At 38.4% G+C, this 26,594-nt stretch overlaps 2 protein-coding genes across 2 annotated transcripts; one reads left to right on the top strand and one right to left on the bottom strand.

Moving 5' to 3' along the window:
• The first annotated feature begins 1,166 nt into the window (after positions 1-1,166).
• Positions 1,167-8,979, top strand: LOC139713876 (vacuolar protein sorting-associated protein 37A-like). The gene is made up of 9 exons (XM_071625578.1): positions 1,167-1,366; positions 1,913-1,987; positions 2,871-2,985; positions 3,509-3,603; positions 4,577-4,988; positions 5,559-5,754; positions 6,174-6,301; positions 7,221-7,364; positions 8,896-8,979. The coding sequence occupies exons 1-9, from the start codon at positions 1,257-1,259 to the stop codon at positions 8,977-8,979; spliced, it is 1,359 nt and encodes a 452-aa protein (XP_071481679.1). The 5' UTR covers positions 1,167-1,256.
• A 5,757-nt stretch (positions 8,980-14,736) lies between these two features.
• LOC139713872 (2-oxo-4-hydroxy-4-carboxy-5-ureidoimidazoline decarboxylase-like) lies at positions 14,737-21,254 on the bottom strand. Its single transcript, XM_071625575.1, has 3 exons — positions 21,130-21,254; positions 19,127-19,390; positions 14,737-15,095 (listed from the first exon to the last, which is right to left on the bottom strand). Exons 2-3 carry the CDS (start codon positions 19,311-19,313, stop codon positions 14,737-14,739), a joined length of 546 nt encoding a protein of 181 aa, XP_071481676.1. The 5' UTR covers positions 19,314-19,390; positions 21,130-21,254.
• Between the last annotated feature and the right edge of the window lie 5,340 nt (positions 21,255-26,594).

The raw sequence follows: 26,594 nt of genomic DNA, 5'->3' as shown, positions 1-26,594 counted from the left end.
TCCCCGCGGTAAATCGTGTTATTAGGATCGACCGCTGTTTTTGCATTGACAATGCACGCAAACCGAGTTGTATTGAACACCGTGTTGTACGAAGATTTTTAGAAGCCTTTTAGAAACTTCCATAGACAGTACATTGTGCTGTCATTACGATTCGGTGAAAATATTCATTCGAAATTTTGTCCTTGATTAAAACCATTTATGAACAGTGAATTATCGCGTTTTCGCACACCATCCTCATCTACATTCAAAGCCAATCCATTTTTTATATGCTTTGCGCGCAGAGAAGTGCGTACTAAGTGTTCAGTGCGCGAAAATTATACAAGGTCGGTTTAAAAGAAGGTGGTCGATATGTAGTAGGGCTACCATACTAAGAGTTTATTATCTCTAACGTTTTAGATGTCTAACTGTTATTAGAGCATAGAGGGTATTCTGTGAAGCCAGACGTAGTCTCTGCGTTAAGTTCTACAACGTATTTTGTTAATTTCATTTCTACACGCAATCCTCTGTGATAATTTTGTAGCGAGTTAATTAACATTAGTGAATTATCTTGATATTAACAGAGATTCAGATGGGCAAGATGAAATGTCCAGTCAATTTTGTTGATGCCTTTAAAATAATCATTGTTCCTCATTTTTTTCTTCGTTTTTTACACAGATTTGTTATATTACCACTGCACTGATGTCAGTTAACACTGGCTGATGGAGTGAGGATGATATTATGTTTTGTGCTCTTTTTCATCATTCAGTGATAATTGAGAACTTTAGACAAGTGCTTATGATAGCTGTGTTCTTTATATTCAACCCAACAGTAGAACTGAACAGCTACATTGCATCAAAACTTCTTGAGTGTGGAGCTGTTAAAGCAAAATTATGACAATGTCAATACATGTCAGTCCGGGAAACCCGCTCATGAGGACCGCTCCCACGTACGAGGACTGCCCCACCTCATGAGGACCGCCCCCACGCCTCATGAGGCCCGGGGGGAACGCCTCATGAGCGGTCCTCATGAGCGGGTTTCCCGGACTGATGTAGGTGATTGGGGCAGAAACACAAGCTCTGCCTGTGATTGCAGTTAGAGTACGGTACTTCATCAAATCTGACAAAGATCAAATATCTGTTTTTGTGTCTTTTCTGTTGCAGCACAGACCTGTAACTCCACCACCAAACATTGCTGACCTGTTGTAAAAATACCTGGTGTAAATACTTTTGAGCAAGACAGACAGACTCTCATTCCTTGGAAGACAGACCAGATTGGCCATGTCTTCGTGGTTTGGATTTGGGGCACCAAAGAGTAATCTGCCCAGTGTGACACCCCTTCAGGCCCAGAGGAGCAAGCAAATTGAATCACTGAAGAATGTGAATCCAAAGTGAGGAGAAAAGGCAGATTCCATCAAACATTTAGTTACGCTGTTTACTAGCATATTTTCATTCATGAAGTAGAAATTTATGAGGAAGATGAAACTTGGTTTTGTTTTGTTTTTTGACTGTTGTAAATGTAGGGAATCATCTTTTGACTAAGCTTTTTTTTTTTTAACTTAAAGGGAAAAACAAAATGAAGAATGGAAATTTTTAAAATCTACCTTTTGCTGAATTGAAAATTTGTTTTCCCTAGCTATTACTATTATGTGGAGGAGATTATAAACTGATGGGTGGATATTTCCCTGAGAGAATTTAAGTAGGAAGTGAGCAAGGAAAGGTCCCTTTTTTATGTCATATTTCCCATATTTTTAAGAAGGTAACCATCAGTGTACTCTATCATCATATTATTATCATCAGAGTTTAGTATTCAGTGTTCACAGTATATGGAATGTTGACATTCTAAAGATTGACTGCCGCAGCATCAAAATGCTCATTTAAAAACGATGAATACAAAAGTTAATGAAGCTTTGAATATATGTTACCCTCTTTTTCAGTGTTGTGGAACTGAAGCGGGATGAAGAGTACAGAGTTACTTTCACCTGTGGTGGCAACCATGTTGCCTTTGCAATGTGAGTTCATTGTCTAGTTTGATTGTACCATTCTTTCCTTCTGCAATATGTTGCTGCCCTCTGGATTCATTGTTTACAATGTTCAACAACATTCTGTTTGCAGTCTTCCCCACCCAACACACCCATTCTGTTTCATTCCTCAGTTTACAAATATTGCATAACTTATTATTTGTCCCCCGTTGTGTCATTGAATGTCTGATTGAATGTTATTTTGCTTCCAGTTAAACCTTCTTGTGTCAGCTTTCTTTTTCAGGCAAAATGTTGTAGGTACAGTGTATGGCCCAACAATTCTGAAATGAGATTTCACCCATAATTAGCAACTGGTATCATTGTCTTCATTTTATGAGATTGCAAAATTACTTATTGCCCTTACAAATTCCTTTTGCATCAGGAAGGGGGAAATGTACATAATTTCACAGTATGGATGAGTAATGTTCATGATGATGATCCAAAATGATGACGAGAATGATGAAAACTTTGATGTTGATCAGTGATTGCAATGAAGATGATATATGAATCATTATTAGGAAAGCCATATAATGTCAGGGAAATAAATATTTAGTTTTTGGGCAGATATGAATTTATTAGATGCTAAGCTTTAATTTGGTATGTAATTTGCGCTACTTCATTGCAAGGAAAATGTAAAAGAAAAAAATTAAAGGTTAGAAAGCTGTAAAGGGTACCAACATTGCCAAAGTCAACTCTACGCACATTTTTCTTCTGTTTGTTATCTCCAAATTCATATGAGTAATGTGATGATGCAACACATATGATTGATAACTTCAAATGTAAGGAGACAGTAGATGTTTCTATAACTGCTTCATAGACTTTTGCTTAGCAACTGAAATGACAAAAAGATTTAAATTTTCCTCATTTTGATCAGTTATTTACCACCAGAATTTCCTCAAGCCAAGCCAATAATCACCGTCTCTCCACCAATGAGACACGGTTTTCTCGATGACTCCATGAAAGTTGTCCGATACCTGCCACTTGTCAATGTAAGTATAGTATCACTTCATGTGAGATTACAACAGAGTTGAGCACTGATAGATAATTGTGTTTAGTTTGTTATTGTTGTTTATGCACAAAGTCTCGGCTGTAGTTCAATGTGAATACAGAGCAGTACTACTAGTTATACGAAGTCCAGCATTCAACAGGAAACCAAAATCATTCACCAATGTGAAATACTGTGTCCAAACTGTTCAAGCATTTTGATTTTTGATGTTTGCTCTAATTTAGTGCAAATATTGTTATGAAAAGACATAAAAACCGAAGGCTTGCCTTCTTATGCATGTAACATTGATACACCTGTTTACTGTCTTCCTATGACCTCCACTCTTCCTTTTTTTCTTTTTTTTTTTCAATTGATAGTTCACTGTCATCACATAGCGATTGTAAACATATTACAAAATATAAAATCACAATAGCATTACAAGCGGTGTAGCTTAGGTGGTATTACAAATTTATGACCATTTGTGACGGTCAAACCTGTAATTGTACTCTGCGTCCTTGTCCTAACAGTTCAGTGTCCAGACAGACCTTGGCCGAATGATTCACACCCTCATCCAAGACTTCAGCAAGCAACCAATGTTGATACAGCCAGACGTGCCCCAACAGTGAGTTAATCTATGTTTCCCTCTATTCAAACTCTGAATGGAGCTGAGTATTTTAAAAGTTGTTTTTTTGTCTCTTTGTTTTTGCATTAAAGGTGCATTGAAGCAAGTCAAACTGTTTCCAATGATTAGTAAGCTATAATATTCAACCACAAACTAGCAAATTTGGCAGAAGCTTTGTATCAGTTAACTTTCATAGATAGAGTAAAACAAACAGTAGCAAACAGAATTAGGAAGTAAGATGCAGCCTTACAGTTTTGCATGTTTTCCGAGAACAGTATTTTTCTGGACTCATTTGTATATGCAAATTACATGCAAATTAGATGAGGTGCTGAAATTATGTCCTTACAGTCTCCCATTCAAATCTTTACTAAATACTTTTATGACATGAGTTCTGAAGAACAATTTATACTCTTATCATATTGTTCCACAGTTTCATCAATATAAAGCAATTACCGGTAGACTGTAAGGGAGAGATGTTTATAGTCACTCAAATCGCGTTGACAAGAGGAATGATTTTATATAGATTTTGTACAAACTAGTGGGAAGTTGTGTAACAGCATCTCGTAAATATGGAATTTGAACTTGTGAATGTGATTGTTACTACTGTTTTCATGAAAATACTTGAAACTCGCAAATTCCATAACTTTAAGTCAAATATTAATGAAACTTTTATGGTCTCATGTGTTTGATTTTACTCTAGGTATCAAAGCAAATCTGAATATGAGGAGCTCTGCTCCACAAATAGTTCCATTAGTTGCTCAGTCAAATGTACTAAATGTAATGCATGAAACTATTCATATATCCCTCCAAAATAAATCTATCCTGATATTGATAGACTTTGCGCAGCTTACCTTTCAAATCTTAGTTGTGTTTATGAATGTAAACAGTGACAGAGCAGTGCATCCACTCACGTAATAAATCATTGAATTTAAAACTGTCATTTTTCTGTGATGCCTGATGCTCTGACTTGCAGGAGGCCCATGCCACCAGTTCCCCAGTACCAGCACTTCATACCCCAGCCATCAACATCACCCCAGCAGCTTCCCCCTCTTCAACAGTCAGTGGGGCCCCAGGGACCCTTCCAACCAGCCCCGCCCCACTCTCATCACACACCCCAACACATACAGATGCCCACCCCCCACTCTGGCTCTTCGGGATTCCCTGTACCCGGCCAGTTCCCGTCGCAGACACAAGCCCTACCGCAGCAACCGGTACCTTCTTTTCCATCTGCCACATCGATTCCCTCATCATCGACCACCACCATGGCATCACAGGCCTTGTCATCACCGACTCCCAGTGCAGTGAATGGTTCCATGCTTGAATCGGTGTTGCCTATCGTAGAACCCAACATACCAGTGCCTGGTATGTCCAGCATTAGAGGGCTGGTAAGTTTATCTCTTTCAGTATGTTTACAGACTACTCAGAAAGATTTTGGGAATTCCGGAGTACAACATTTCCAGTCTGTATCTTCAGTTGCTCTTACAATGAAAAATGGCCAATAATCGTCTTATTATGAACTTAATTCATATGTGACTTTACCTGGTTAGTATAAACAGGATGTGGTTTATACCTGTGCTTCTCAATCAGTGGGCCATGAGACTTTCTCAGATGGGCAGCAATTTTTGGTAAAAAATTAAATGCAAATGATTAATGATTGATCTAACTGGGTCTCAAAGAAATTTGTAGGAGCCAAAGTGGGCCTCGGGCTGAAAAAAGTTGAGAAGCATGGGTTTATACAACTGGTATATTCGCCAGTCCCAATAGTTTTTACTTATGAAAAGTTGACTGTGTCTACATGAGAGTTGCTTTCCAGGTTGTGCATATTAATGAGTTTCCAGTCAATGAAATGATTGAGATGTTAAGAAAGATTTCATGTTGGAGAGGTGTGTTTATTGTCATTTGATATCTCGCTCAATGGTGTCTTGAATGTGTGATCCACTGCATTTCTTGTGCAGCAAAACGGGCACGCCTACTCCATGCCCCTCATCCCGCCGTCTTTCGACGATGTCCTCAAGGACCTCAGCCAGGATCAGCTGGAGGCGCTCCTGAGTGACGAGGAGGAGCTGGATGCCATCTTCCAGAAGCTTCCCCAGATCCAGAGGATGCTGGCCGACCGCGCCCAGCTCTACCGGTCCTGTGAGGAGATTGCTGGTGAGTCTTGATTCGGGTCATAGGGAGGGTGACTCAGAACCCATCAAGTCACGACAGAACATTTCTGCAGGAATTATCATTTTGTCACCATTGAATTAGCATCTCTAAATTTATCTACACATCACACAGTGGAAAAAAAAAGTTGAGATTGAATTTCTTACATTCATTCTGCGGTCGAAGAAAACAATGGTACCCACCCAAAGTAGAACCCAAGTGTCAGACAAGTTTTTATTTGACCGTTTAAAATACCATCAATGAATAATGATTGAATTACAATAAAAAGATACTAAATCTAGCAAACAAAAAAGTGGCTTTATGACAAACAGGTATTTATGTCACAATGGCTGGACTTATGAGAAAACCATTCATCAAATTCATTGTTATTTGTGTGTGTGTGTGTGTGTGTGTGACATTTGCAGAAATTAATCTGAGTTACCATCCCAGAGTTGAGGCGCTTCAGCAAGATCTGGAAGAAAGAGTGAGGACGAGGACAGAGCTGAAGAACAAATTTGACATGAACTGTCTCCAACAACAACGCTTAAATGAGGTAAGCTTTCATGTTGTACAGTGGAAACCTTGCTATAACGAGATTGCAGCCACTGCTGAATTAAACGTCTGTAACATAACCTGTACCTTTTTGTAAATATTGAAAAAGAGACCAGCTCAATACAGTAATGGACAATGGGGGCAGCTGAATTCACCTCACTTTAGTGGTACTTCATTGTAAGCAAGCTGGTTATAATGGGGTTTTCCTGTATTACGATATGTATAACTTATTGGAAGGAAACCAACAGATGTCCATTTTCTTACCCATAAAAATTGTTCTTATCAATCTGCACATCTACAAACCCAAAAAAGGTTCTAAAATATTTTGTCTTTTTAATACACCCTTTTATTCATGTCAAATGTGTCCTGTACCGAGCAGGGCCTACTACCTAATGTATGCAAGTAATTGGATAGACTAGTAATTGATTTGGTTATATATCAAGTGATTTATCAAATCACATAAGTAAGATCAGATTTAAAAACAAATGTGAATAGATTAGTAGAGTTTAATTTATGTGCAGTGAATAAGAGAGGATAACTTTTATGACATCAAATTTCATCCACATTTACTGTTTACGCCATATATTTATCGAGTTTAGTATTTTGTGAATCAGGACTTCCGGAAAATTTCATGAGTGATTGAATTCCCAATTGTGGAGTATAGTACTGAACAGAGAAATGTATGCATGCACGTCACACTTATGTCGGGATCAGAGTTAATATTTTCACATGTTTTTAAATTAAAAAATAACACCTAAATGGCGAAATTTGTGAAAATAAAAACCTCACAAAATATTTGGCAAATACAGTACTTCTTCATGTGATATGGTATGCTTTTATGTAGGCCTTGTAAGCAAGTCAGCTGGTGTGGAAACAAATAGCATTCATGCGTGTTTTTTTAACGTTGTCTGTCCTTCCAGCAATGTTCCCTCCATCATCTCCTTGACAACATGCGAGTGTCTGCAGCGGATGCTGAGCACTTGTCAGATGACCTGGCAGAGAGATTCACCGACGACAAGATAAACTTAGAGGAATTCTTGAAACAGTTCAGCGAACAGAGGAGGGTGAGTGTCATGTCAAACGACTGACAGGTTTGCTTGTTTTTCCCACACAATTTCTTTCCTTGATTTCTCTCCGCAATTTCTTTCGACAATTTTTTTTTTTTAAAATCCACAATTTCTCTTCTCAAACTTTCCCCTGCAGATGCCTTCTGCAATATCTAAATAGTGGATGCCATCATAACTGAGATCACAAATTGCCACTTTCACTTGTATACTTGTATGTTCGAATAGAAGCTTTCAAAAACTGAAACTTGTGGTGAATACAAAAACATGCAGGACAACTGTCTGTGTCACACTACCCAAGAAGTGACCTTGTATCTAAAAAATGTCAAATGTTTAGGAGAGAAAGAAAAAAAATGGCAGCCAAAGCACTATATCAAATGGGATAGCCTTTCCTTTGACATGCTGTAATTGCTTCATTTTGGGAGTAAGACAGCTAGGATTTGGAAAGGACGCCACTTAACCCTATTTTAACTGGGCTATTTGAGACCAAGTTTTTACTGGGGGGGGGGGGTCAATTTGACCCCCCTTCAGATCTCGGCCATCGATCGCGCGATCGCCGCAAAATTTTGCCCAAAGATAGAGCCGGATGTCAACTACAAGATTACATGGTCGTAGAATGGAAAAATATTGGCTTTCTATTTTCAATAAATTAATTATGCAAATTTATGCATGAAATCATATTTTTACCTATAACTCCATTAAAAAGACTGAAGGATTGCTAAATTTTTGTGTCAGAGTTCCTCAAGACACACAAAAAAATAGCACAATCAAAATCAATTTCTTTTGTTTTTTATTGTTTTGTTAATTTCTTATTTATTTTATTGTTTTTTCGACCTTTTGTTTTCTATTGTTTTTTTGCCAAAATTTGTTGCAGGCACTTTTTGAAGCTTATCTACACTAGAATCAATTAATTTGAATGGTTAAAAGTTGAAATAATCTAATTTGTATCAATTTAACCAAAAAACACAGTTTGCATTGGATTTGCACACGATATCATGAATTTGAGCTGTTTTCGGGTTGACATGCATATGCAAAACATTACGTAACTTCAGAACGGTGTACCTGGACGTCGCAAATTTGGTCTCAAAATATGCAGGAGACTTCAATGAAAAAAGTCATGAAATGACGCAGCAAAATCTTTGCGCGTTGCGGAATCGTGGCGCGAAATGTAGAGGGGGGGCGGTCAATTTGACCCCCCAGTTAAAATAGGGTTAAATGATTATCTGGCCATTCTTAATCCAAAAAAGTCATTTTCACCAAAATTTGAGATACGCTTGTACAAGGTCTTGTCATTCCAGACACGATATGACATTGACAGTAAAATGGCATGGCATTCTTGTTTAATGTATGATAGTATTATGGAGCTTTGTTGTGTAGTTCTTACAACTGCAATAGACATAACTCCTCTATCAGACAAGAATTATGAATCTGTTGAATATTTGTCAAAAGCAAAAAAAAAAAAAGCAAAAAAAAAATATCTGTGTATAGTAAATTGTTGTTTTTTGTTGTTTTATGTTATTTCCTTGTTCAGTTGTTACACATGAGAAGGGTGAAAGAGGAGAAGTTAGGACAACTGCTGAGCCAACAAGTCAACCCATCTCAAGGACGATTCTAAGGGATGGAGTGAAATAGCCACTAGTAGCGGACAAAGGTGTGGACATGGTTCTTTAGACATTCCCAACTAGTAAATGACCCTTACCAGTTTCTTGGAGGTTTTCTAGCAATTTTCCTGCTTCACTCATAACCAGTCGTTTTTCTCAGCCATAGTCATGGTCTGTCATTTTTTATGTCATCACCGTCATACTTCACTCATGACCAGTCATCATCGTCATCACCGTCATCATCTTTGTCATTGTCATCACCACTATCATCATCATCAATGTCATTATTGTCCTGTCATCGTCATTGTCAGTTGTCACAGTGTCTCTGTCGATATCATTGTTATCTTCCTCCTACGCGTCATTGTTATTGATGTGATCACCCTCATCATATGTATCATCAACATCCACTTCTATGTTCTCAATCATCATCATTATCATTATCATGCCATCTTGGTCAAATTGTAGACTGGTAGTCATCTCATTTTTGGGAGGTGGCAGTGACTCTTTTTGTTTGGAGTTTGTTTTACACACACAGAAAAAAAAAAAAAAATGTTTCTGTGTTGAAGGAACGTGGAGATGGGGTTATCATGCTTACACTGTTAGCCAGGACTGGTCTTGCATCTCAGAGGGAATGCATGGTGCACACCATTGCCCCTGACCAATGAGAAATGTTGCAAGACTGGGATAGGGAGATGGATTGAAATGTCTCCAAGACACCATCAGCTTATGTATGATGTTTACTAAGTTTACATCGTCACATAATTTGAAGCCTGTGGTAGGTTCCAGTGTCTGATTCAAGATAAGGAATTTAGGCTTGCATGTCCAGGGTCAACCAACTCCTGATTTGTCATCATGTGGTTGATGCCATGAGGGAAACAGTTTAACAGCTGCCTAAAGCAGCTTTTAATACATTGACTTGTATGGAAGCACAGGCGGGATGGCAGAAATTTCCTTGTGATATCTGACATCTTAGTACATCAGTGTTCATTACATGGAGTTTCCCCTGTAGTCGCTAGACAGTCGAAAAGGATGTCTGTGTAACTACAAGTGGCTTTATATGAACTTATGCTCATCTCATAACCCATAATGACAAACACTGGTTAGTTGCATGTGGGGTTCAGTTGGAAGCATCCGAACAATTCATAAAAGAGCTCAACTGGTCTGTGACTGTGATTTTATTGTCTTGTGGGGATTATCAAATGGCCATCCACATCATGCACTGTGGTATAGGGATGATACAGTTGAGAAAGCTGCAAATATCATGTGCTGTACCATGTATTTGTAGATGCCAAAGAATTTCAAGCAAATCGCGCCAAGGCACAAGCATGCCATTGCAAGTAAAGCTGTGATATTGACTGCATGAAGAGTGCTGAAATGTATTTGCATACAATGTATTTTGTAAACTTTCATCTAGATATCTCTCTCCCTATATATATGGGACTAAGGGTTCAGTTCACTTATCGTGCACCAAGCCTTAATACAAGGGAAAATGGCTCTTGAGTTGCGTTACTCGAGTAAAGAGACATGCATAACTGATCCTTGGAAATCAACTGAAACTAGCCATGCGATATGCTAACTATAGGTCTTGTTATTTCCTCAATGACAAGCCTGCAGAATCTGATTTTCTGCAGTAAATAAGTTGTATTTGCATGCTGTTTATTTGTGGAAGCACAGATGCACATATACTGGTCCTTGGCTTGCAGCCAAAGCCATTTCGTTTGCGTAGGAAACATTGATTGGACACTCAATGAATGTTTAATAATCATGGTTGTAAGCCTGTTTTGCCAAATACCATGATGCATGTTTCATGTCTGATTATAATATTGTTAGCCTTTTGTTAGAAAGAAAAAATTGTTTGTCCTCCTGAGTCTTTTATCATTTCTTTTACTTTATTGGTTCTCGGGATTCTGTGAACTCTGCGGAACATACCCCTGACGACCGGATATGACCGATCTTTCGGTCAAGTCTTTTGTAAACCTTTAACAAATCTTGAAGGACCTCATCTAGTATCAAAATAGTGCAATTTAGCCATTAGCTTTTGTGACAAATAGGTACATGTATGTATAATGACATGACATAAAATGTTTTATTTCCTTTCACTTGCTTTTAAACACATTAACAGATCTTTCATGTGCATTGAAATAGATATGATTCACATGGAACATATATGTTCTAATGCTGAAATAAGACAATTACATGTATGTGATATGTGTACCTAACCATAAATGCTACAAATGAACTTTGCCCCTTTCTTGTCCCTCCTTATCTGTTTTGTTCTGAAGAGGTTCATACAGGCTTGATGTGTTCTAGGACTTTTCAAGGTAATTTTTATGTTCAAACAAAAGAGATATTGAAGGTGATAAAAAGAGAAAGAAATAAGTCCATCTCATACCTTGCAACTGGCATCCTTGGATTCTCACAAAATGGTGTATAGTGCACTTCCATCATAATGAAGTCCTCAGGACCAGCGGCTTTCTTTCGTTACATCGAACTTTCGTTATAGCTGAACAGTTAAGTGTATAAAACTAGATGATGATTTTGCGACCTGAATTTTTACTTCGTTGTAACAAGAATTTGATATACATGAGGTACACTGTACAGTGCTTTCGTTATAACAAGCAGTTACAACAAAATTCTGGTCACAACGAAATGAAAATTCAGGTCCCAAAATTATCATCTATACTTCTTCATATACAGTACTGTACTCTATTTGTTCAGTTATAACAAAATTTTGATGTGATGAAAGAGAACTACTAGTACCTGTCCTTAGGACTTCATTGAAATGGAAGTTGACTGTATTGCATGAAAAGTATCATGGTCATGGAACTATGCTCAATGTATTAGCCCACATAATGGCATGCCATACCAGTAATACAATCAAATACAGAACAGGCACTAACATTCAAATGGTTATGAGTTTTTCACTTATTTTCATATTTATGTATGAACTTTTGCTGAGATTCTGCTCCATGTACTATGTTCGCTTATATTTGAAACATGTTTAGGTGATTTCTTCTTACTATCACATGCTTATTATGTATCAACTTTTGTATTGTACACAATCATGTAAATTGTTATAAACAAATTATTTACACACCACGTTATGTGTGATGTACATTTGGTTCAAGTGGCAGTGGTGCCATAATGCAATAAACATCTATTTCAAATCGAGGTAGAAGTTTCCATTATTTTGAGTTCCACGTGTGTTTAAAGAGAACCTTGTCACATGACACACAACACACATACATACAAAGATCAGTATTGTATTATCCCACATACATGTGCTCATACTGCAATATTGAAAATAAATTCCACATAATACAATATACATCCATATTCTTTCCCTCTACATTGCAATAGACTCTAAACAATAACCCGTTGAGGACGGTTTGATTTTGCTACAACACACTTTCCCATAGACACTTGCCCGAGTAACTCGGGACTCGTCCTCAACGGGTCAATAGAAATAATACAAGTTGAAGGTGGTAACAAGGACTGTTTAAAATATCAGAGCAAAAGTAAACATCAGGAAAGATATATCAGCTTGAGCTATGTACTAGTAATTACATCACATTATACTTCGAGTTAAAATTCAATCTTTGTTTTACGTCACATGCGAGTGAGAGTGGAATCAAATTAATCTGACAGTTATAGTTTCAGTTGAAAGAACTATGCATTATGTGTAACAGCATGTCGACTTGTTTGTATATTGATTCATGATGCCCTCAACATCACTTCATGTGGCAAAATTGATACCTATATTTGTGCCATAAACAACTTGTACTACATTTTTTAATTTTTTAAATATTACTTGGATACGCCCACAAAAAAAAACAACCCTTCTATAATGCAAACCAAGATTCTGCCTGTGACATCAACTGTCAATCATTTTTAAATTACTGCATGTAATACAATGTAACATGATTGCCAAAGACACCATAGTGCATCTTTCCCTAGACTGAGCATGACTCACATGTTTCCATGTTATCAAAATACAATTAATGAAAGAAATTGCTGGGAAATGCAATTTACACAATTTGACATATTCCTCCATCTAAAAAGGAGAATCAAGGTAACGATCAAGGCAAAGGTTCATCTGATTATCCTAGAAATGAAGGTATACCCCACCAAAAAAAAAAATCCAAACGGTAGACTCATCTCATCATTTGCATATAACTTTGTCATGTATACATTATCCCTCAACGTGAAATATTTTTGTTTATAAAAAAAAAAATATGACATGGGGTAATGTATGTGCTGACATCGGTCCTTAGGCTGATAGTGCCTTGTTGAGTGACCACTGCTTGATTATGCATCAGATGACCAATGGTCATTCATATGATTGGTTAAAAGTATTGGCAAGGGGAGGGACATCTACATGTATGTGATATACTAAATGTCATATCTTACACTGGTTGCCACAAGGGGCGGACTGGATGACATAATCATATGCATGAAGTTTGAGAGTCTGGTACAAAACCAGGGTGCAAGATTCTAAAATATATTCGACATCTTCAAGTAGCTCATGGAGTGAAGATTACTCTCACTCCATCTGTTAAATATCATTTTTCCTCTGAATAAAAGTCCAGCGGACGCCACAATTTCACATTTGAATTGTGTGAAATGGAACTCTGATTTTTCAATGATTGCTAGTGTGTGTGTGTAGTGCATGATACAAAAAATGTACACCAACATCCATGAATGTTGAAAACCTCACTACAACATCTTAATGCATTCCTTCCGCAATTCTCTGGGTGCCTTTAATGCCCCCAAATGAGACTCTTTTCACCAATCCACAGAGATAGCGGACAGGTTGGTAATCCACCTGTGCGAAAGCAGTCAAGCAGTACGTATATCCCCTTTCCAGGGTCAACTACATGTGCCATCGAACAATGAAAATATCGATCGGGTGCAAGGCATGAATATGGCGTGCGCTGATGGGCTCACAGACTCTTTTGTTCTACACAAAACCAGGCACCTGAATGGGAAGACTGGGATCAGCGAACACAGAAATCTACTGAGCTCAGCTTTGATCACTATGTACATGTTCATACGAGTTTTATAGCAGAGCAAGCACAAACTAAATCAGAAAGTAAGTAAATAATACTGTCATATACGCATTTTCCAACAAAAAGAGAACAAATACTGATAGAGTAAACTCTCATCTTTTTATCAAATCCATTTTTCTTGGCATTACACAGTAACACAAAGAAACATGAATTTAGGCCACGAAAGCAAGCACTCTTGTCTTCATTTTGGGAACATACCATGTTCCCGTTTATCAGTTGCTCCCACAGGAACCTGGTACACCAGGTTCCCGTAAGGAATGGGTTACCTTAAGTCTACTCATATCACAATGAGTTTGGGTTGAAATATCTTTCCACTGCCTGCATTTGCATGAAGCTGTTTCCATGGAAATCCAAGTAGAACTATAAAATGTAGTTCCTGCTGGAACGTGCGCATTTCAATAGTTTTATCAATCTGCCTTAAACTTTGAATCTTCAACCTGTTACTGGGGCTGCAATTTTCAATTAATGTTGCAAAGACCAGTCTGGAACCCTAGAATACAGCAAACAGGTACCATCATATGGTAATAAAAAGCAGTTACACATGAAAGCATAAAAAAACCCCACACAAACAGAGACATTGAACCCAGCTACCCCCTCCCCCTCCCCCCCCCCCAAAAAAAAACCCAAACAAACCAACAACAAATGAATACAGGAAGGACAAAGATAGAAGGGAAAAAGCACTAGGACTTCGTATCCTCAATGTCATAATTTAGGAGAAATTTCACTGCTCCCTTCCTGCACAAGGTCCAGAAGTCTATAATAACTAATTTTCTTCACCTCCTCCACTCCTGTATGAATCTCTCCTTCCTCCGTGTTTTTAATGCGATTCTCCAAACCGTTCAGGATGGCCTCAACTTTATTCTCTCTCGCGCAGATGACAAAGGGAAATGAGAACTTGTTGCGGTACGCATCGTTGCGCTCGTTCATTAGCTGACGCTGGTCATCGGTCAGCCCAAGGAGCCCAGCTCCGGCTTGTTCGCGTTGAGACTCCACTGTCAGTTTTCCCTGCTGGGCCAGTTTCCCGGCAAGATTTGGATGACATCTTAGAATGGATTGCTTGCCTGTTCACAACAATAAAGCAAATCAATGAACGAAATGAAAAACACATCATGATTATATTCCTAGTTTCTTCATTGTTTGCCTCATTGAAATAACTGGTTACCATCTTGTGCTTACCTCAATATCTTTCTGAATTTATCAGCTTGAATGCGAAAGTATTCCTATAGTTCCAACTTTTAGTGGATGTGCTTCAAATGTTGACTCTGCATCACAAAACCAACAGAAAGTCGTAAGGCATGAATTTTTAGTTATGAGCAAGTTTTTGAAGGAGCAGACTTTAAAATGAACTCAATTCGAATGGATTTTCCTAACCTATCTAAACATTGCAAAGAAGGCACACACTTTAGAAAAATTGTGCACTGAAATGAGGCTCCGAATTATAGGGTCTACTCAAGTGCTTAATCCTACAAAGCTGTGCAATGAATGAGCCAACCAGAATGTCCAAACTCCATTATTCTATGTTCTACTAATTCTATTCATGACTAATACAAACTTTCAAAGAAAGACTTTGCATCATCCTTTCAAAATTAATTAGAGTTGAAAGTGAAGTGAAAAGGGTTTTTAAAGAAATGAAAGTAGGGGGCTCTGAGACCAACCTAACATACCATTCTGAGAAAAGGTTTTAGAAAAACTGCTAAAAAGACAATAATGTCCCATTCGTTTTGTGGTCTCAAACTACAGAAAACTAAAGAAGAAGAATTGCTCTTTCAGAAATATTAAAGGTCCTGTTTACCTTTGGGAGCAGTGGTTTTAAAAATGTTAAAGATATCACACTTGATGCATATGCGTAGGTTTGTTGTACCACAAAACGTCCTACCATATAAAAATTTCACAATAAAGCCCATAATATAAGGAGATATCAGTATTTTTCTCAATAAACCAGAACTGTAGACGGTTTAGTCTGGAAACATCTTTATTATAACTATTGTTCACATTTTGTATATTTAACAATACTTAAAATCGATTTTACTGATTCAAATTTTTAGTGGTTGTTTCTATCCCTAACTCAAATTTTAGAACTATTTTAAAGCGCTAATGCTGGGTTTTTGTTTCATGTGTAGGGGCATTGATTTTCCGTTTCAAAAAATTGCCTTTTCCGTTTCACAAAATCATGAATTCCGTTTCAAAATGGTGAAAAAACGGAAATTCCGTTTTCCCATATGAATTGTACATACAAAAAATGCAAATTCCGTTTACATGTATTTGCATGCAAAAATGAACAAAAATTAAAAGATTGCTATTTGAAGTTTGTGTGCCTGTGTAATCGTGTATACATTCATACATGTTATGCCTAGTGTATACCTGATGATTTCCAACCTCTGTACATACCAGACACCCATGAAGACAAATGAAATGAAACATCAGTACGACAATTTATTTATTTCGACTGTCAAAACATGCACAGGGCTGTCACTTAACTTTTTTCCTTGGTTGCCAGCCGGGCAACCTATAGAGTTTTTTAGATTGCCAAATGGCGGTTTAACAAATAGGTTGCCACAGTGATAATGTTCGAAGAGTATTGCATAATGTGTAAATCTGCAAGGTTAATTATGGCGATGATAAAGAGGGCTGTTTACACTGCTGTTTACACGACTGTTTACACTGCTGTCTACAAATTAGAAAAAAAATATACAAAGTAAAATAAGTCTCTGAGTCTCAGCTAGTGACGTTATGCTAGTCAGGTGTTTTTATTCCTTTGATTAGAAGCTGCAAACAGAATACATGATAATCAGTTTAATAAGCAGTGTTGATAAAAAACTTCAGCACTAAAAGAACGATCAATCTACCTGAATCTTTCTTCAGTCAATACATTGTAATCCAGTTAATCATGCCGTGGGACAGTACATATTTGTGTATCACTATCAAAGCCTGGCCTGCACAGTATCAACAACTATCATTATGAATGTCCTCTTTCTTGACTTGCTAGTCAAGTGACTTACAGTGTACTACTGTCTAGTCAAGTCTTTATATTCCTTCAGAAGGTCTAAACAGATGAAAAATTTCAGCACTAAAGGAACAATCAATTTATCTTTCTTCAGTCAATAATCCAGACAAGTCCCCCCCCCCAAAAAAAAAAAAAAAAAAAAAAAAAAAACGAGGAAAACACACACACATTTCAACACAACAAAAACCTCTCCCCTACACCTTCCCGATTTCCGTGTTTCTGTCAGGTGAAACGACATGTTCAAATACAAAAATAAAACAGCAGTAGATATTGATTGAAACTCAACACCCATTCATGCCAGCCAGGCCAGGCTGCCAATAAACTTCAAAGCACATTCCGACAGCTGGCTGGTTGGCAGAAGAATTTGCGCGCGCGTGTCAATTTCTTGACTGGAGAGAGGGCCTGGGAACAGCCCCTTTCCCTGTTCATCTCCAACACCCCAGACAGTTCATGACCTCCAAGAATGCGCCAGTACGCGCGGTTTCTTCTGTTGATTGGTCTCTCTCTCTCTCCACCCCACCCATGCCAGTCTGGCATGGCACCTTGGCATCGTGGGATTTTTCTTTTTTCTGCGTGAACTTGGAGTTTGATCACTCTTCTCTCCTGAAATTGTGCGCTGTGCTCTACACACGACATAGCAGGCTAGGCTAGGCAGGCATAGCTACATAGCAAGTCACCACTCCACTCACCTGCTGACAGCTTACCGCGAGCAGATAACAGTTAGACAGTTAGACAGTTTCTTCTGTTGCCGCTACTTTTACTGCCAAAATACTGGCTTTATCATCACACATTATTCGGCGAGACACACGTTGTGTTTTGGAATATAAATGGACTTTCTTCTATGGTTATGATTGTTGGTGTTGGATCAAACTGAGTAAGTGTTCAACAGTTATTGAAATCGTGACATCACTAGATCTAACGCCGTTGCGTTAGACATCGCTAGAACTTGCAACTAACACAACTTGGCTTAGAAACTCAGTTTCCGCAGTCTGTGAATATCGTGGACATGTAATAATGATTAATTCACAGCTTCTGTTGGATTTATTTTTACTTTTATGTGTTTTATTTTGTTAAAAAGTGATTTTCCGTGATTTTCCGTGTGGAATATTTTTTCCGTTTCAAAAGGCCGTTTCCGCGTTTTCCGTCCGTTTTCCGCGATCGCGGAAAATCACTGTCCCTACATGTGCAAATGGTAAATTACGCCTTGTCAAACAAATTATTCGTCAAACTTGAGAATGACCAGGTTGACCCATTTTTCATCTATTTTGAGTCCTCACATAAAATGAGGGTGTGCGAACATTTTGTTGATTTTGTGATGCACAGGCACAAATTGACAATCATGTGTCTTATATTGTTTACCATTGCCAGGAGATAGGTATCTAAAACTGGACACAGTTGGTTTCATATTAGTTTGTACTGTTCTTCGTTTGTTCTTTTTGTTTTGCTTTTTGTTTTCTTTTATTTTTTGCTATTATTAGTCTGCTAGGGCTTCTTGGATTCCTCATTCTCCATAACACAGCCTCAGCCATATGCAAGGCACTGGGTACCCTGGTACCCTCTTAAAAATATATATATATATTCACATTCACCTGGACAATCACATTCTGCAGTATGTCACACTATCTGATCCATGAACCGTTCTGTCACTTAACCCAGTACTGTATACGCCGAATATTTCATGAGGTTTTTATTTTCGCAAATTTAGCGAGTCAGGTGCTACTCGCGAAACTAAAGACACGCGAAAATAATGACTAAATATATGGCAAATACAGTATTTTAATGACATTCACTAGTGTGTCATGCTGCCCACTTACAGGCAGTGTTTGAGATCGATATTCTTCACCCCTCTCCGGCAGGCAGTTTGTGTTGCGTGAAGATTGCTTAAACCATAACTATTGTGACAGGTTGTCCATCTTTGAATAATGTTCATTTAATGGCAATTAATAAAACACACTAGGCTCTCAATTCAAGCACTTATAAAAATAAAAGTAGAGGGTCAGTGAGAAGAAACAGTTCTATGCAAAAGGCGGCATTTTAACCTATACAACTGCAGAGAAACAGGAAGAAGGATGGTAAAGAAAGTTGTACCACAAATTGGCAATGAATCCATGACATCACAGAAGGACTTGTGGAGATGCCGGAAGTCCTGGAAGGGATGATACGACCATGCTGCACCAGCAATGAGCATGCCATGCTCAATGACGCTCTGGAAACGGGCGATGAATTCCTCATAACCAAGTGCGTTCACCTCTTCAATGCTTATCTTAGCAGGCATGGTTTCAGATGAGAAACACAGAGAGAACAAGGAAAAAAAAAAAGAAAAACTCCTCCCTCTTCACTTGGTGCTGAAACCTGCAAAGAACCAAGGAAAAAACAAGATGACATCTATCTATTTATTTCTATAACTTTACCTGAACTGAAACATTGAAATTAAAAGCTGCAGAGAAAATAAAATATGGAAGTCACGGATTATTCTTTAGATAGTGAAACATTACACATGCTTGTACTTTTTTTTTACTGTCAAAGGAGTCAGTGAATTGGTTGAATACCTACAGTGCATGTAAATAAGCCCACTTTTTTATTGTCAAAGTCGAACAAAGAAGAGACAGTTGCTTGAATTTGAATACCTACAACATATTTGTAGACATACTTGCACACACACAGCCTACAAAGCCAAATAAACACACTTTCATAGCATTGGTCGATCCTGCATTTATGATTTTCATGACAGGCATAACACGCATGATAAAGTATTCAGGTTTTATAAGGGTATAAACGGTCATTGTTAAAATGTTAGTGACCGGTCATTGCCACTGAGGCACTGGATCTAAGCAAGGGCAATGCTGGAAATATTAAACATTTGTAAATGTGAACTGTTGCATATAAACTATGTACTGTAGTATGTCAGGTACCAGGTATGTACGCAGAAGAGAGATCTATTAAGGTTATCATTTCTGTACATTGTTATTCGGAGATGCCTAGATTTTTTTTCCAACTCCTGGTCAGGTTACACAGTTAGGTTATGGAACACCTAGCCCCGGAGACCCGCCGCTCTGCGGCGGGGTCCTGGCGGCTACCTCGCAGTTTCGTTAAAGTGAGAATCACGAACAACTCCCTATTGCCACATATACGGCAACTTCACAAATAAACCATGGCTAAATTTCTATCATAAACACAGTGACAATAAAAAATGAAATATACACTACCCCATTGCCTTGTTTCTTCTCACCAATTTATCTGGAAACTGCAAAATATTCCACATTTTTTAGGAGTAAGCGGCCTGCCCTAGTGGAGAGCTTTGCTGCTATTTTGAACGTGTATATCCATTTGTACGCATCTACGCATGCGTAAACAGTGACGTCACCGTTACGGATGCTCAAGGATATGAATAATGCATCATCACACGGTGCATATAAGGTGAAATGAATATGCATCATGTAGCCAGCGATACAGCTGTCAATGGACCGACTGAATGCATGCTGTGCGCATGTGCAAGTGATTGAGAGTTTTAGTGAGCATCGGTGAGCTGAAGATATTTGCCTTATAAGACAGCATTTTCTGCATCATAAGCAATGAAATGCATCAAACAGTCGCCGATAAGAATCATTTAGGTTTAATCGACCCATGTAAGTATTCCCAGTAGTTTTTGTTGAAAAATTAAGGAAATACAGCGCCGGAACGGCACCCGTTTGGTACAACATTAAAATTTCGATGCCAAAACGGCGCAGCCCCAACACTGTACGTTGTACGTTGGGGCTGCTGGTCGCAGTTATGGAACACCCTGCAAGAAGAACTAGTCACCACAACCTCTGCATACCTCTTCAAGCAGGAGTGCAGAGCATTCTGCTTCGTTAGTAGAGACTAGCAGAGGAGCGTTGCTTTTTAGATGCACATAGACCTAGCAGTTAGGACCCTAGTATTAAGCTGTAAAGTGTAACGAATGTGTTTTTTAAAAGTCACTGCACATACATATACATGATGATGATACACCACACCAGACCTGCCAAATAGTACGACTACACTGTATACACCCCCGAAATACAAAGTAACCTCACATTAATACAAGTTACAGCAGCTGAAAATTAACTTACACTTCACAGTTCGTGCAGATCGACTCAGCTCAGCTCAGGCAGCATGGGCAGGGACTGAGTTGAAGAAGGATTCAAACCAAGGCAAGAGGAAGACTGCAAGAGTAGAGTTAGTTAGGGTACTTGGTACAAGGCTGTGGTTGTGCTACTTAATACTTATAGCTTGGTTTCAAACATTGTCACTAAATAGTAAAATTTCAGGTACAACTGAGGTTGAGGCGCCTGGATTCTGTGGCGGCTCTCTCAAATATCCGAGATTCTCACTGCGAGGATCCTCGTCCGGCCGGCATAAATTACCAGAGCTAGAGCAGCAGCAGCTGGCACACTGATCTCTAGGCCCTTGCTCACCGGCACCCACCCCGGGCCGGCCGCGCCCGCGGCCCGGCTAGGCTTTGACTGGCTGGGTCTCTGGCGCACGAGATGCGTACCAACTGTATGCATAGAGAAGCAGCTGCTGCTGGTAGACATGTAAGCGACGCACTCCCTCTCTCGACGAAGTTACTATAGTCTGGGTACTATAATACTCGTACATGTACACATCGATTGTCCAAATAAGTCTGATTTTTGAATTATTTACTAGTATACCAAGGAGGTACTAGGCGAGCTCACCTAGTACCTCCTTGGAATTAATTATTGCTACTCAGTACCCTAGCTATTTCGAGATGCTGAATCCGAATCTTGAATGATGCAACTCTTGCATCCTTGAGGGTTTTGAGATAATCAATTATGATTCCCCAAATCTGAAATTCGTATACTGGTATAATTTATATTCCTTATAAATTGTGAAAAATTGAACTTTTTTCCCTTGTGAAATGTTTCGAGGGGGCTGATCAATCCGAATCTTGATGCGACTTTCTTGAGGATTTTGAGTTAAAAATGCTGAAAACTTGACACGATTTGTTTGGTAACACATACTAGTATTCAAGGGACTGAATCTTAATATGAATGAGCAACTTTATGGTTCTGAGATATCCAAATTGGCTGCAACAACAACAACAACAATACACACACACACACACACACACACAAATGATAATTTAAAAAATGAGATTTTAATATATTTTAGAATAATGATGGTTTACTCTATCTTAAGGGTGCTGATTTCAAATCTGGACGGATGCAAATCGTGTATCAATGATGGCCGCCAAAAATTGAGATTCCGATTTAAGTATGCCCAACGGCGTAGCCAGGATTTCATCTTAGGGGGGGCGGTTAGTCTGCGAGGGAGCGAAGCGACCGAGCCCGAGCGAGCGGAGCGAGCGAGGGGGGGGGGGGGGGGGAGGGTGTGGGAGGGGGGTGTCCCCAGTAGTGTTATAGGTACCATTTTCGGGAGGTTTGAGGCGCAGAAATTGAGGGTATATCGCCGAAAATCGATAATTTAATGCCCCCAAACAATAGAGAGAGATAAGAGAACAATGGGGTATTTGCGTAAGCAGTTCGAGAACAATAGGAGTTAGAAGTTTTGAGGGTATATCGAGGCAGAAAATAATCCCTTATAACAATAGATTACGTAATGAGAACAATAGGAGGTACGGAAGTGAGGGTATACGGAGGAGCAATATTTGAGGGTATAATATGCTCTTAGGCCAAATGAGGTGAGGAAAATGATGGTATGTCGCCGAGAAGAAAAAAGTGAATCCAGTAAAAGATTAAATTGTGAGGATATAAAGAGGAGATAATGATGGTATAGAATAGTACGCAGGACCAATCCCATCATCAACACCAACTGAGGTAGAGGGATGGGGGATGGTTGGCAGTAATCACTCGAATAGCGATAATTAGATAATAGTTAGATGCAAACAATATGAGCTCAAGATTGAGGGTATGATATTATGTCAAGCTATAATGGCATGTCCGTACTTGAAGGGTGCCCATGAAGCTTCGCAGATAACTAAACCCATAGACCAATTATCCAATCACTAGTATCCACTACTTTCTAGCATTAGTTTGTCTGTATTCATCATGACCTCGTCAAATTATTTCAATGATTATTAGTAACGCAGTATTTACCGATTCCATTCTGACCGCTCGATTTTTATTCTTGAAGACCTCTTCGTACGCGAACGACAGCGTTTATCGATTAGCTTCGGAGTTCTATTGTCCCGATAAGATTCTACTCCAAACTTGTCTGGGCTCGATCGTTGTCCCCTCCCCTCCCTCCCATCGCTTGGGTGGTTTTCGATGACGTATGTCATCAATGAAGCGCGATAGGGATGAGTCAACAACACAGGGGATGTCTATGTATATGTTAGATATAATGCATCCTATGTACTCTTGTATAGGTCACTTTTCCGTTCATATTTTAGTTGTAGATCGCTGCTGCTTGTTTCTAAGGTAAAATCAAACTCTCTAAGAGAACGAGTACACACAGACGTGCATGATCACTTCTCTTAAATTATATCATTTTCTGTCTATGTTTCTTCGTTTAATAATCATATAATGCAGTCTAAACAACGTTGTATATTGCGAAGACCGTGTTTTTCTTTTTAGTGTAGAATACAGTCATTCCTTTGATCGTTAATCCCGCTCGAATGAATATAGGAAATGGCGCATTTAATAGAGTAAAATATGTTTACAAAATGAACGCAAACGTATAGATTCTAACTCGTTTGATATTTGGACGTGTAAGTCATTCATTCCACTGATCATTCAATCGTTTCATCATTCCATCGTTTCATCATTCCATCGTTTCATCATTTCATCGTTTCATCATTCCATCGTTTCATCATTTCATCGTTTCATCATTTCATCGTTTCATCACTCCATCGTGTAATCATTTCGTCGTTTCATCATTTCATTTCGTCATCATGTCCATCGTTTCATCTCATTTGCATTATCTACAAGTGGGAAGTAACAGATTGTAGCGTTTTGTACGATAATTGCGGAGTCTTATGCTTTGCACAATAGTATACGAAAAGGTGATATTGCATTCAGGCATAATTATGTGTAAATGTGTAAACAAGTTGATCGTAAGGTAATGACCGAGTACCCAATGAGCAATAGAGAGTTCCAAGGTGTTGCATGATGCATGAATGAGTGCTCATTACAGATATGACTAAGATGTGTGAGTTCTCTGTCGTGGTTGAGTGATTGATGTAATCGACGTTTTGATATTCCCAATGTTCATGATACATCTTTTACTCTACTACAAGTCGCACCTAGCTTCAATAGTTTACAAAAATGTATCTTGTAATATCGTGTTATGTATATATAGTTGAACTTAAAAAAAAAAAAATCGGCAAACCACACGGTCATTAACATACGTTTCGAGACGTAAGCATATCAGACGTTACACAATGATATTGAAGTTGTAAAGTATCGTGACTATCATGTCGTCGTTTATTTGTTAATTTTGTTTAAGAATGTGTTGTACAACATTTTTTTTTTTCGTAATACATGTACCCGTTCGCACCTCGTGGAGCAGTGGAGCTGTGGAGCGGTGGAGCTCCACAGCTAATGAATATTAATGAGCTCATGAATAGTAATGATCATGAATATGTATGAATATGTATTTATGTAAATGTACATGCATTATGTATGAGTGTGAGATATAATAGTCTGTGAATGGGTGTGGCAATAGCAATAGTGAATTGTGGAGAAGAAATGAACATTATCAATAATGAATTGTGGAGTTGTGGAGCTTCAAATTGGCCTAACATATGAATATGAAAGAGCTTAAACCATGAATATGTATGATTATGTATTTATGTAAATATGATTTGTTTATGCGTGTGCGGAGGTGTGGATGGTGACTCTTTGCAACCGATGACATGGCTTGTGTGGAGTGTTTGTTGTGGAGTCGTGTGATTTTACACGATGAATATTTTATTAATTCTAGGTAAACAGACATTAAAAAAAAAAGAAATTTGCATGCGTTACATGCACAGATTTAAAACAGCGAAATGACGAAATGACGAAATGACGAAATGACGAAATGACGAAATGACGAAATGACGAAATGACTGTGTCCATAAAGACCGTCATATTGTACATATATCCACCACTTCGACGTTTCGTCGATTCGTCATATAGGTACCATTTTCGGGAGGTTTGAGGCGCAGAAATTGAGGGTATATCGCCGAAAATCGATAATTTAATGCCCCCAAACAATAGAGAGAGATAAGAGAACAATGGGGTATTTGCGTAAGCAGTTCGAGAACAATAGGAGTTAGAAGTTTTGAGGGTATATCGAGGCAGAAAATAATCCCTTATAACAATAGATTACGTAATGAGAACAATAGGAGGTACGGAAGTGAGGGTATACGGAGGAGCAATATTTGAGGGTATAATATGCTCTTAGGCCAAATGAGGTGAGGAAAATGATGGTATGTCGCCGAGAAGAAAAAAGTGAATCCAGTAAAAGATTAAATTGTGAGGATATAAAGAGGAGATAATGATGGTATAGAATAGTACGCAGGACCAATCCCATCATCAACACCAACTGAGGTAGAGGGATGGGGGATGGTTGGCAGTAATCACTCGAATAGCGATAATTAGATAATAGTTAGATGCAAACAATATGAGCTCAAGATTGAGGGTATGATATTATGTCAAGCTATAATGGCATGTCCGTACTTGAAGGGTGCCCATGAAGCTTCGCAGATAACTAAACCCATAGACCAATTATCCAATCACTAGTATCCACTACTTTCTAGCATTAGTTTGTCTGTATTCATCATGACCTCGTCAAATTATTTCAATGATTATTAGTAACGCAGTATTTACCGATTCCATTCTGACCGCTCGATTTTTATTCTTGAAGACCTCTTCGTACGCGAACGACAGCGTTTATCGATTAGCTTCGGAGTTCTATTGTCCCGATAAGATTCTACTCCAAACTTGTCTGGGCTCGATCGTTGTCCCCTCCCCTCCCTCCCATCGCTTGGGTGGTTTTCGATGACGTATGTCATCAATGAAGCGCGATAGGGATGAGTCAACAACACAGGGGATGTCTATGTATATGTTAGATATAATGCATCCTATGTACTCTTGTATAGGTCACTTTTCCGTTCATATTTTAGTTGTAGATCGCTGCTGCTTGTTTCTAAGGTAAAATCAAACTCTCTAAGAGAACGAGTACACACAGACGTGCATGATCACTTCTCTTAAATTATATCATTTTCTGTCTATGTTTCTTCGTTTAATAATCATATAATGCAGTCTAAACAACGTTGTATATTGCGAAGACCGTGTTTTTCTTTTTAGTGTAGAATACAGTCATTCCTTTGATCGTTAATCCCGCTCGAATGAATATAGGAAATGGCGCATTTAATAGAGTAAAATATGTTTACAAAATGAACGCAAACGTATAGATTCTAACTCGTTTGATATTTGGACGTGTAAGTCATTCATTCCACTGATCATTCAATCGTTTCATCATTCCATCGTTTCATCATTCCATCGTTTCATCATTTCATCGTTTCATCATTCCATCGTTTCATCATTTCATCGTTTCATCATTTCATCGT

The sequence above is a fragment of the Diadema antillarum genome, unplaced genomic scaffold (genome assembly GCF_040938485.1).
Source record: "Diadema antillarum isolate AM-2024a unplaced genomic scaffold, OU_Dant_1.0 seq00002086_RagTag, whole genome shotgun sequence".
Classification (NCBI taxonomy): Eukaryota; Metazoa; Echinodermata; class Echinoidea; order Diadematoida; family Diadematidae; genus Diadema; species Diadema antillarum.
Note: the sequence above shows the minus strand (reverse complement) of the source record. Positions and strands in the feature narration are given on the sequence as shown.